At 36.0% G+C, this 11,257-nt stretch overlaps 3 protein-coding genes across 3 annotated transcripts; 1 reads left to right on the top strand and 2 right to left on the bottom strand.

Annotated features, from left to right (window-relative positions):
- The first annotated feature begins 832 nt into the window (after window positions 1-832).
- Window positions 833-1,954, top strand: LOC106337897. Its single transcript, XM_013776999.1, has 5 exons — window positions 833-868; window positions 972-1,030; window positions 1,323-1,359; window positions 1,547-1,624; window positions 1,892-1,954. The coding sequence occupies exons 1-5, from the start codon at window positions 833-835 to the stop codon at window positions 1,952-1,954; spliced, it is 273 nt and encodes a 90-aa protein (XP_013632453.1).
- A 303-nt stretch (window positions 1,955-2,257) lies between these two features.
- LOC106336872 (protein EARLY FLOWERING 4-like) lies at window positions 2,258-3,198 on the bottom strand. The gene has a single exon (XM_013775838.1). It carries the CDS (start codon window positions 2,853-2,855, stop codon window positions 2,514-2,516), a length of 342 nt encoding a protein of 113 aa, XP_013631292.1. The 5' UTR covers window positions 2,856-3,198; the 3' UTR covers window positions 2,258-2,513.
- Window positions 3,199-7,494: 4,296 nt separating this feature from the next.
- Window positions 7,495-10,657, bottom strand: LOC106336871 (separase-like). The gene is made up of 10 exons (XM_013775836.1): window positions 10,398-10,657; window positions 9,930-10,155; window positions 9,742-9,844; window positions 9,473-9,658; window positions 9,318-9,343; window positions 8,993-9,225; window positions 8,709-8,898; window positions 8,192-8,589; window positions 7,675-7,914; window positions 7,495-7,556 (listed from the first exon to the last, which is right to left on the bottom strand). Exons 1-8 carry the CDS (start codon window positions 10,648-10,650, stop codon window positions 8,310-8,312), a joined length of 1,497 nt encoding a protein of 498 aa, XP_013631290.1. The 5' UTR covers window positions 10,651-10,657; the 3' UTR covers window positions 7,495-7,556; window positions 7,675-7,914; window positions 8,192-8,309.
- Between the last annotated feature and the right edge of the window lie 600 nt (window positions 10,658-11,257).

The following is an 11,257-nucleotide window of genomic DNA, read 5'->3' as shown; positions in this document are numbered from 1 at the left end:
TTTACTACCTTAAACCAATGAAAACAAATTTTAAACTATATAGTTTATTTTAAAAATTAAACAAAAACTAAATGTTTAATTATTTACTCGATAATATAAATCTATGAAGCGAAAATTTTAATTTTTTAAAAACTTTATAAATTTGTAAAATGTTACAATATCTTTGAATATGACAATAAAAAAATATTTTACTAATTTTTATATATATAGTTATGATTTTAATAATGAAATAATAATCCGAAAAAATATATATAGAAGAAGATACAAATACATGTGAAAGTTTGAAAGAATCTATTCAATGAAAAAAATATATAGTAAACTTATTATGTTTTAAAAATTGATAGACACATATATATTATAATATATACTAATTTAGAATTGAAAACAAAATATTTATATAAAAATAAATGAAAACAAAAATCCGCGCGATTGTGCGGATCGAGATCTAGTTGTTCATTAATATTGGGTTCAGTTTCCCAAAACCATGCTCTTAGACCACCTCCATCAGTGTTTCTTATCACAAGTTTTAAGCAAAAATAAAAATAAAAATAAAAAAGCAGAAAAAATAGAGAACCGGTGTTTAAAATGGCATCTTTAGAATTGGTAAGAAACCCTTACGTGTCTGTTTGGTATTGGACCCCATTAATGTCTCTCTCTCCTTTTGGCGACTTCAGCGATTGCGCTCCGATTTCCTCTTCGCCGTCGAAGACCAAGTCGGCATCCCTCTCTCTGCTACCATTTTCATCCCCACTGACTTCGACACCGCCGACCTCTCCTCATCCTCCACCAACAGTCGTCGTCTCTCCATAGCTTATCACATCGTTCCTCAACGATGATCATCCCAGTTCGTTGCTTTACTTGTGGAAAGGTTTGTTTCTCCTTTAATTTCGTTTATTTGAGGAAATTTTGATAGTCTCTAGGATTACAATTTTTCTCTATTACGATAAAGTTTCGAGCTTTATGAATCGTAGGTGATTGGGAACAAATGGGACACATATGTGGATCTTCTCCAGGCTGATTACACCGAAGGGTAACCCTTTTTGATTCCCCCATTATACTTTGTGTGAAAAAAACTCTAATGAGAGTCTTTGTATGATGGTTTTTGTAGTAAGTACATGATTAATATGTTTCTCAACTTCTCTTTTGCAATTATCATATATGTTAGCTCTGTAACTTAAAGCAGGTTACTGGTGTTTCGATTCTGTTGTTTGCATCTCTAGTTTAATCTTTATCCCCCTATGCGTTAAGCTGTTTTACGTTCTCATTCTCAAATTAACATTATGATGACTTGCGAATTGGTTTATGTTTTTTGGAATATGAAGGGATGCTCTTGATGCGATTGGGTTAGTTCGAAAGCTGGTTAGTCTCTTTTGTCAGGAAAAAAAAAATGAATCCAAATGTTTTTTTTTCTAATCAGTTGGTTTTATTTAGGACACACGCTTGCTGAAATTTCTGCAGAGAAAGCTGGTATCTTCAAGGTAACAACAAGAAACTTCTGCGTTGCTTCGGTTTGAATTTCATTCTTATTGATTTGTCTGTGTTGCAGAGTGGAGGTCCTGCTTTTACAGTGCCTCAACCTGATGAAGCAATGAGTATACTTGATGAGAAAGCTTCAGAATTGGAGGTAAATGATTATATACAAAACAACCTAATCACTAAACAGATGTTGAGTTGAATAGCTTTATGATTTGTAGTTGTATCTTTTGATTTGTAGCTTTATGTCTTTTTTATTTAAATTTTTATGTTATCAAATCCATATCATTCAACTTTAAAAAAAAAATATTTAAGAACTCTTATGGGGTTCTCCCATTGGAGGAAAAAAAAATTATTTCCACTAATCAAAATTCTTAATTTCTCATATCACCTTTAAACCTACTAATTTAATCATTAGAGTCCATTAGGGGTTATAATGGATGGAGTTGCTCTTATAGTCTTCGAATCACTGCATCGCTAGTGTATCTGAAATGAGACTGAATGGTCTATTTGTTTCATGCAGTATATGTTTGCTCATTATTGTCATCTGAATATCATCACAACGTGGATACTTCTACGACACACACCACTTTGAAAAGTCAGTTGTAAACAAATTGTTTTAAATGAACACTTTACATGTCATATCAAAATTGCATCACCAATAGGTTACGAACTTATTTCAAGTTGCAACTATCTAACAACAACCTTCATTAATGTCAAAGATCATAAGAAGAGGCTCAAAATATAACAAATAAACAAAGGAAAACGTTTTAGTCTAAATATTTATTGTTATTATCAGAGAAATTGCAGTAGAGTAGAGACACGTTGAAAAAGACTCAAAACCATAATTAAAATAACCCAAACAATGGGTTTTCTCCCACGGATTATTCTAACGACAATCATTGCAATAACATAACTTATATAACAGGTTTAGATCATATGTTCCGTGACAACAAAAAAAAATTATATGTTAAACCGACTGATTCGAAATTTTCAAACCGGCCGGTCCAACTAAGAAAGATCAATTTGATCAGGGTTGGTTAATTAGCTCTGGTTCCGGTAGTTCCACCACCGTCGCGTCCGTTCTTTCCACCGTGAAACGCCGAGGAGAAATTGGTGTTGAGGTCAGAATACATCGAAGCAACCTTAGAGATGTTTCCATTGAGTTCTTGGATCAAAGCAACGTTCTTGGACATGTTATCTGCCATTCTTGACTGGTGATTGTCGTTGACTTGCTGGATAAGTGATCTGTTTCTGTCCAAAACAGATTGCACTTGTCTGAAATTCCGATCAAGATCCTCCCACATCGCCGGATCTCCTCCTCCCTGCTCCGCCTCTTCCGCCACGTTCCTCCGCCGCTTAGTTTCACCGTTCCTCTTCATTTAAATAGTTTTTATCAACCGAAGATTTTCTTCTTTTTATCTGTTGTGTGTGTTTTTGTATGATTGGTTGTATTTTCGTACTCGAGAGAAATTAGATATTTATAGTAACTAAATATCTTCCGGACAAGATGATAAATGGACACGGAGGCAGTACTTCTGTCCCGTAACCAGGCGAATAACCAGAGCGTGTCTCTCAAATGACGTATATTACTACTGAAGAACAGGCGCGTGGGGAATCTGGAAAAATGTAAGTTGAAGGTGTGCAGTGATTGGTTAGGAGGAATAAAGAACAGAGCTTTTTCTGCACTTTTCTGAATATTTTACAAATAAAATTGGGAGAGAGAGAGATAAGGATCTATGATTCTCGAAATATCTCAAGATATATATATATATATTTTTTTTGGTAAAATCTCAAGATATTTATTGAAAAGTGCATAGTTTTATATGAATAGAATAATGGAAAAGGTATGTGGTGTATGATTGCCACGGTCAAAGAACCAAATTCGCATACGCATCATCTCATTACAAAATTGCCTTCGAGCTGGTCAGAGCGTTTTGTAAAAAACACAATGCAATAAAAGACTACAATATCGTTTTGAAAGTGTCAATAAGAACTCAATAAGTTATAATCATCAAGTTATATCTTTCTTTTGCCATTGGTCAATGACCGCACGCTTCAACCATTAGTAAAACTATACGTTGAATCAATCACTATATAGTTTATTATGATAAAAGCTAGTATAATACTCATGGAACCTGTGTACAGTATAATAGAACATTGGTCCTGCGCACTGTAAATCAAATTTCAAAAGCACTACTTAGTAGTTAGTATATGCTGTCGGAATTTCCAAAAAGTGCAATAAAGTTCGTGTTCTTTTTGTAATGGAAGACCAACATTGGGAGGAGAGAATCGAGATTCTCTTATCGTGAAAAGGATTACTAAAATATGAATTTCATTTGAGAGCCATTCAATAACACGAATGGCCACATGATTAGCTTTCAGTTTCAGGCCATGTTTGTCTATTCATTGCTACAATTAACCAAGGCAAACACTATAACGGAGGCTGCTGAAAATGGACGCCGGTGATGGTGCTAGTCAAGATGTATACTCTTCGTAAACTTGGGATTGAAGCAACAAAATATATACACTTTTTGGTCTCTGAGTTTAATGATTATCCGATAAATTGCAATTTGATTCATCAGTTCCACCAAAATGTAATTTGTTCTGTAACGCAATAAGCAAAAGAGAAGCTAATTTTCTTTGTTGTCACATCATGTTTTGAGATATTTTATAACTAAACACACTATTGTATGATGAAGTTGATGAAATGATTCTAAATAATATTTCTTCCGTTTCATAATAGATAAAGTTTTGGTTCTTTGCACACATATTAAGAAATTTTTTTTTTTTCTAAACAAAAAATCATTAAAATATTATAATTTATAACTAATTTATTTAATTCTAAACAAAAATAATAAAACTATAATTGGCTACACAATTTTTGATAAAGTTAAAGTTAGCTAGATATGTGAAAACATCATCTATTGTGAAATAAAAACAATCACCTGAAACATAATCTATATTGAAATGGAGGGAGTAAGACAACGGGAACAACACACAAACTGCTCGAATCATCAAAGGGCATAAAGCAATATAGAGGAGTTTTTTTGGGACCTCAATGTTAATAAGATTCCTTGCGTTTTCTACCCAGTATTGAAGCTCTCTGGAAACGAGGACCTCCAGTTCTCCATTTCGTGAAGGCTGTCATAGACAAGTGAGCTGCTTCGTACACTGCAAAATAACACAAACAATGGAGGTTTCACGTGAAAAAATGGTAACTTAAGTATATAAAATACAAAGAGTTTAAACGGGTTCAAGTACAATTTGTTTCTTCTTTGGTTAAGAGTGGCAAGAACCTGGAAGCTGTTATATGAGCTGCAGTGTATACTTTTGTCAGCCTCTCCTTGTATCTGATTTTAAACGCAGCCGATAGCAAGATTCCTATCGTTCTATCTGCAACTATGTTCCCAGATCGAAGAGAAAAACAAACTTCGAAATCAAGTACATGTAGACTAAACCAGTCTTATTGCTGACAAAGATTTGAAAATCACTTTTGTTATTTTGGCCTCCTCTCTCAACGAAGCGTTCAACATCCCGACCGCACACTCCACCTCCTCTCTTGTTCGTACTTCTGGCCTACTCTGCGTCGGGATGTTGAACGCTTCGTTGAGAGATGTGTAGTGTGTCAACGTTCTAAGGGACATGCAACGAATGCAAGTTTGTATCTCCCACTGCCGGTGCCTACTCAACCATCGACGAACATCAGTATGGACTTTGTGATGAGACTTCCTCGTGCACAGAAGGGATTCGACTCCATATTTGTGGTTGTGGATCAATTCTCCAAAATGGTTCACTTTATCCTGTAAAAAAAACAACCGATGCCATTCAAGTAGCGTCCATGTTCTTTAGGGAGGTTTATCGTCTCCATGGCTTACCTACATCAATTGTTTCTGATCGTGATTCCGTTTCTTAAGACATTTTTGGCGTTCTCTTTGGAAGATGTTGGGTACTACTCTTTACATGAGCTCCGCCTATCATCCTCAAACGGACGGACAAACAGAAGTTACTAATCGTTCTTTGGGAAATTTGCTTTGTTGCCTTGTTGGAGACTCAATCAGATCGTGGGACTCCAAGTTACCTCAAACTGAGTTCGCCCATAGACAGTGAAATGAACTGTGGATTCATAGACAGTGGAATGAATCGTGCACAGTGAATCATTGACAGGGGAATGAATTGGACAGTAAATCGTGAAGCATAGAGAGTAAAATTAATCATGGACAGATATATTAATCAGGGACTGTGAATAGTGGACAGTTAAGCTACGGGCAGTGAATCGTGGGCAGTGAATCGTGGGCAATGAACTTAATCGTGAACAGCTAACCGTGGACAACGAAACGTGGACAATGAATCATAATTCATTCATTACCCACAAACTTTAAGAAAAAAACAAAAAAAATTATATTTTCTTGCAGTAAAGACAAGTTACGGATTTGCCACCAAATTTTTGTGTAGTGTTAGTGGAGTTTGTTTCATGAAAATGATCTTGTTAAGAACAAAGCTAATGAAAATTCAGATTAACAATACGTCTTTTTGGAAGGGATGTGACATTTCCAAGTAGAACATGGAGAATAGAGGTTTTATCCATTCTGAATTTGGTATGTCCTGCTTTTGAGTCTTCGCTGCTTTCATGACATCCTTGGTCACTCTACCTTGCTAGAACAAATATAACATGTGTCGAGTTAACTTAAGGGCAAGATGTAAGTGTACCGACTGACATATTAGAGAGAAGAGTCAAACTCACTTTTAAGGTTTGGCATCAAACCATTTGTATCTCGGTTCCTCGACACAAAGTCTGGCTTGACCCCATGCTTGTGAAACATTTTGAATGGGACCCCATTTTTTTAAAAAATATTTTTTTGTATATACTAAATATATAAATGTTTAATGTAAAATAAAAAAATGATTAAAAAAACAGATTTTAAAAATTATAATTATATAAAAAAAATTATAATAGACTAAAATGTTCTTTTAAAATTTTCAGTAAACAAAAAATACTTTATCTTAAAAAATAATTTTAAATTAATTTTTTTTCAAAAACATATCTTTAAAAAAATAAAAATTAAATAATTTTTTTTGTTTGGGATAGGGCTCAGGTCCGGCTCTGCCTCAACACCAATGATTCAGACATACACATGGTATATGATTATGAAAGTCACAGTAGTAACCAGACCAAACCGTGTCTCTTGTTATTTTTAGTCATACACGTCGCGTGAAGGATTTTTTTGTGGACGTTAAAGAACAGTTGATTGGGAGTAGTTGGCTTCCTCAGTCTTTTGTGGACATCAAAGATTCTCACATATGAATCTTGAGAAGAAATCACATTCGTTGATTCATCACTTCTCTTCAATGGACGTCAACAATTCTTTTCATGATATCAGTCGTATGAAGAGAAATACGTGGTTTGAATTCAATATTAAGTTAAAACACAAAAATAAGGAAGAAAAATCTTCTAAATCATCAATATTTTGAATGTCCTAGTATATCAAAACAAATTTCAAACATTGGCTTCAAGTATTTTTTTTCTTTCTCTTTGTTGTGATAGCAGTTGGGACACCATAACACACGACGGCAGCCCCTGTCAAGAATTGCTGAGCGCAAGCATAACGTGCATCAGCCATGAGCGACCCAATTCTCTCTGGTTTAACATCATCACTCCTCTCTCTCCAGAAACTTTCTAACATTGCCTTCTCAAACTTGCTAATATCACCTGCTACAAACCACAAGGTTGCCACAATGACAGGGGAACCGGCTAGCAGGAAAGATATCGCAACACTTTTTGGTACATATCTGCCTCCTCTATATGGCAAACCGATGCAGCATCCCATAAGAAAAGCTGCAGAACATTTGTTCATATTCTCTACTTCCCTCATGGGAATATATTGCTCTCCTGCACCACCACCCCCCAAAAACATTGCATGGCTCGAATCAGTAATTTGAACTTTTTTCTTATAGGTGTATTATGTAAGGGAAAGGACCACCATACCAGTACCATGCCCATGATATAGGAAAAGATCACGAGTTCCCAACGCATCCTTTAGCTCCTGAGCAGAAGGAGCACGTGGCTCTAATCCAGCTTCTACCTGTATAAAACAAATATGATCCGTAACAACCAAGACAGACGAATTATATCAGTTTATTTTTTTTATTTTTTTTTTTGAAAAAGGGCATTATATCAGTTTATTTTAATATATGTGTTACCTTGATTTCCTTAATCTCGGACAATCCTTCAAGCACGGTTTGCAATGTTTTGCAATTATTCGGATTTAATAGACAACAAGGATCTAATAGATAACAAGAATCTCGAGGATCAATCACAAGGAAGGGAGAAGGATCTTCTCGGTAACAGCTTTTCTTAAGCACTGCTGATATACTACCCACAGAAGGCATACGGTATACTTCTTGTCTTCTCAATGTTGGAATGTTCTCCCATGGAAGCATCTATTTATTATACAGAATAAGTGTGTTTCAGAGAATACAACATGTTACACATCAATTAATCACAAATAACATTGAAGACAATCAGACAGTACCATATGATATTCTAGAATTTTCTCCTTAATTTTAATACTCGTAAAAGCTAATAAGGGTTTAGAATCAATGAGCAAGATTATATCTTTCTTATGTTGTATTTAAGAAGAAAACTCTATTAATCTAACAATGCACATCCAGAAAATGTGAACAAAAAAAAAAAAGATGAGATTTACCATGCACCAACCTGAATCTCATGATCCAACACAAGTATTATCGGTTCTCTCTTCTCATTATAATCCTCTAGCTTGATCCCTGAGTCCCGTATCAGTTGTAAGGCTAGCCGGTACCTACTTTGAAGGTCATCAGATATACTGGTTCCAATTTTCTTCATCAATATGGTCACTTGGATGACCTCCTATGTAGCAACCATTCTTTGAACAAAGCTGAGATATCCATGCGTCGCCGCCGTCGGCTGTTTCATTTCCAAGGAAAACCTTTAGAAGTGTCTCATTTACTTCCATATTACATTTGGCCCTTAGCTCTTCAACCAGCTTCTTTTGCGTGGACTCATGCGATTTACTATTTGAAGACTCTCCCAAAAGCAGATGCCTCCAGGGACCCAACCAGGTGTCTTCAAGGTTTCTGTATATAATAACAATAATACAACACGCTTCTTTTAAAAATAGAAATATGCTGTAGTCCCGAATTGTGCAACTATAAGTGTGTTCACTATATGCATCACCTCCGCATGGAATGTGTACCTTAGCAATTTATTAAGACGAAGTTCAAGTTCGTCTATCTCCTTCCACCTCAATTTTTCATCTTCCATAGGAACCTGAGAACCAGCAAAGTTGTACTCCTTCAATATTAATCGAAATGCTGGAGCGACAACATCCACCACTGTGGAACCCCATGGAGAATCCCATCTTTTATCCATCTTTTCAATCCCACCTGCTTCGGTATTGGTAAAATTATTTATGCTATCAAGTAACAATGACAGAAAGGAAATCCCCCTTGATCAACCAATGGATAGTATAAATTTTACCTTCTCCAAGTGAAGAATAAATTGGCAGAAGTACAGCTAAAGGCTGCTGACTCTTTGAGCTCAACCGTGACAAGAGCAGCCACCCACAAACTTGGGGGCTTTTCAATAACTCTTGCAACAATTTACTCAGTGTGCCTCCAAGCACGCTAATGCAGATGGCTGTCGTTTCTGGTAGACCATTGAAAAAGTTTTTTGCAAACTTAACAAGACCGTCGGTGCTTTTGGGAGCAAGCCTGCAGTGTCAGGTAAAAGACAATGGACTCAGTAAGAAAAAAAAAACAAATAAATCCAACTTAATTTAATCCATGTTTTCTAGCTTTAAGACCTGAGAAAGTCGAATTCTTGAGAAGCCTGCAGATCAGAATGTTTTGGTCAGTGCAACTTAACTTATTAAGCAAAACTAACAAGGAATATACATATTAAGATACAACAAACATAACCAGTAAAACAGATCGTAGGAAATTAGTTTTGTTTACCAACCTCTTTATTTGAGTTGCGTCCTGATTTGATAAATTTTGACAAGAAGTGGTAGTTGATATTAGCACCAAGAGAGGCTTGATGATAATATGTAACCCAATGACTTAAAGAAAGCTCTCCGTCACAGGGGAATGAGAACTCAGACCCTATAGAAGAGACCAAGTATAACACAGCAAGCAACCTTGAAATCTGTTGTACATCAGCCAGTCTCTTTTTAATATATGCTAAATCACTATCAAAACATAAACATAAGAAGAAGAAAAAAGCTTTACCTTTCGACAGAGTATCGGATCCTCTCTGCTAAGTACAAATGCCAAAGTTAACAATGAAACCAGCGTCTGATATGGAATATGTGATAAATCACATAAAACAGACCTATAAAAGATAGTGATCAGTGATGTCTGGTGAAATTCTCAAATTGGCATTTTATTAAATTTGTATATTAACCAATATGACGAACCTGGAGTGGTAAGTTTGAAGACTCAACTTGCACAAGTTGTATAATATTCTTGCACGATCAAGACCAAATACATCTCCTTTGATTTCCTTCCCAATAAAATCCAGCAATGGACTGCGAGAAGAAGGTGAGCTGAGGATGGATACGGTACTGTTATATAAAGCAGCGATGCTATGCAAAATTACCCCATGTGCTTGATGAACCTTTCCAGATTTAGCCAAACATTTTCCTGAAATGAAAATCGCTTTAGCTCTTAGAACAACCCATATTCTAGTTCGAACATTACTCTGTGCATGTAATCCGTTCTTTGTTGGAAAAAATAAATAGCCGAGAAAAGAAAGTAATCAGAAGCAAAACAAAACATACATTTTAGAAGTGTATGAACCAAATTTTAGGCTGAAATTTTTAATTTCTAAGGACATGCATTTTAAAAAGTATAAAAATAGAATATTATAAGGGATAAGGGCATACCAAGGCTGACAAGAACCGTGCACGCAAGCCTCCTTTGGTAAAATTGCCATTTCAAACTTATAAAGTTATTCGGCAATCCAGATCTTGTAACTTCGTTAGAGAGGTGCTGCTGACTTATTCTATTGATGCAAACGCAGATTGTGTTTCTAGTGTCCCGCATCAACCCCTTTGCATCAGAGATATCAGATTCATCAATGAATCTACACTTCTCAGCAGGAAAGTTTTGAGGTCGTTCTTCAAGTGATCGACTCATTGAGCGAGTCAACCTTAAAATAGGCTGCTCCTTCATCTCGCAAGCATGCACAATTATAGCACCTCCTCCACGCCTCCTTTTCGAGTCTCTTGGTGTTGAGATGAGTTGAAGATATGAACATGAAGAAATAAGAAGTGGAAGAGAAGAGGAGGATGAGAATGAGGGGACTTTGGGCAAGCATGGTACGGACGTCCGTACAAGGCCGTACATGGCCGTACCGTCCGTACCAAATGTCTCGACCAAAGGTTACCTAACCTTGACCAAGTGAAACGGTAACAAGCAGATGTTACCTTGAGGGCTTAGTGGAGAGGATCAGACCGTTGAGTGGATAAGGGAAGAGCAAGACAGGCTGTGACAGGCTGTAAAGAGCCAAAGCATGTAAGGCTTCCCATCCGTCCATTCAAAAGCGACCCTTGACTCCACATGCTTCAATAGTGCTCCTTTCTTCTCTTGTAAACCCTTATGTCTCTCTTATAAATATGTAACCTCACTCAGCAATAAGATCAAGCAGTTCTGAGTCTCTCTAATCTCTTAAGTCACAATGATTCTCTCTTAGACACTAATCGGCTCTCAAGTCTCTTAATCGTTCACAATCTCTTCTAATCTC

This window comes from Brassica oleracea, chromosome C4 (assembly GCF_000695525.1).
Source record: "Brassica oleracea var. oleracea cultivar TO1000 chromosome C4, BOL, whole genome shotgun sequence".
In the NCBI taxonomy this organism is placed as follows: Eukaryota; Viridiplantae; Streptophyta; class Magnoliopsida; order Brassicales; family Brassicaceae; genus Brassica; species Brassica oleracea.
The sequence above is the reverse complement of the archived record's forward strand: the minus strand, read 5'-3'. Positions and strand labels throughout refer to the sequence as shown.

Excerpts from the sequence above, each read along its gene's own strand:
- LOC106336872 (XM_013775838.1), bottom strand. The coding sequence starts at position 2,855 with ATGAAGAGGAACGGTGAAACTAAGCGGCGGAGGAACGTGGCGGAAGAG.
- LOC106336871 (XM_013775836.1), bottom strand. The coding sequence starts at position 10,650 with ATGAGTCGATCACTTGAAGAACGACCTCAAAACTTTCCTGCTGAGAAG. Across the intron at positions 9,659-9,741 it reads ATCCGATACTCTGTCGAAAG|ATTTCAAGGTTGCTTGCTGT; the intron begins GTAAAGCTTTTT and ends GATGTACAACAG. Across the intron at positions 8,590-8,708 it reads CGTCTTAATAAATTGCTAAG|AAACCTTGAAGACACCTGGT; the intron begins GTACACATTCCA and ends TATTATATACAG.
- LOC106337897 (XM_013776999.1), top strand. The coding sequence starts at position 833 with ATGATCATCCCAGTTCGTTGCTTTACTTGTGGAAAG. Across the intron at positions 869-971 it reads GTTGCTTTACTTGTGGAAAG|GTGATTGGGAACAAATGGGA; the intron begins GTTTGTTTCTCC and ends TATGAATCGTAG. Across the intron at positions 1,031-1,322 it reads CAGGCTGATTACACCGAAGG|GGATGCTCTTGATGCGATTG; the intron begins GTAACCCTTTTT and ends TGGAATATGAAG.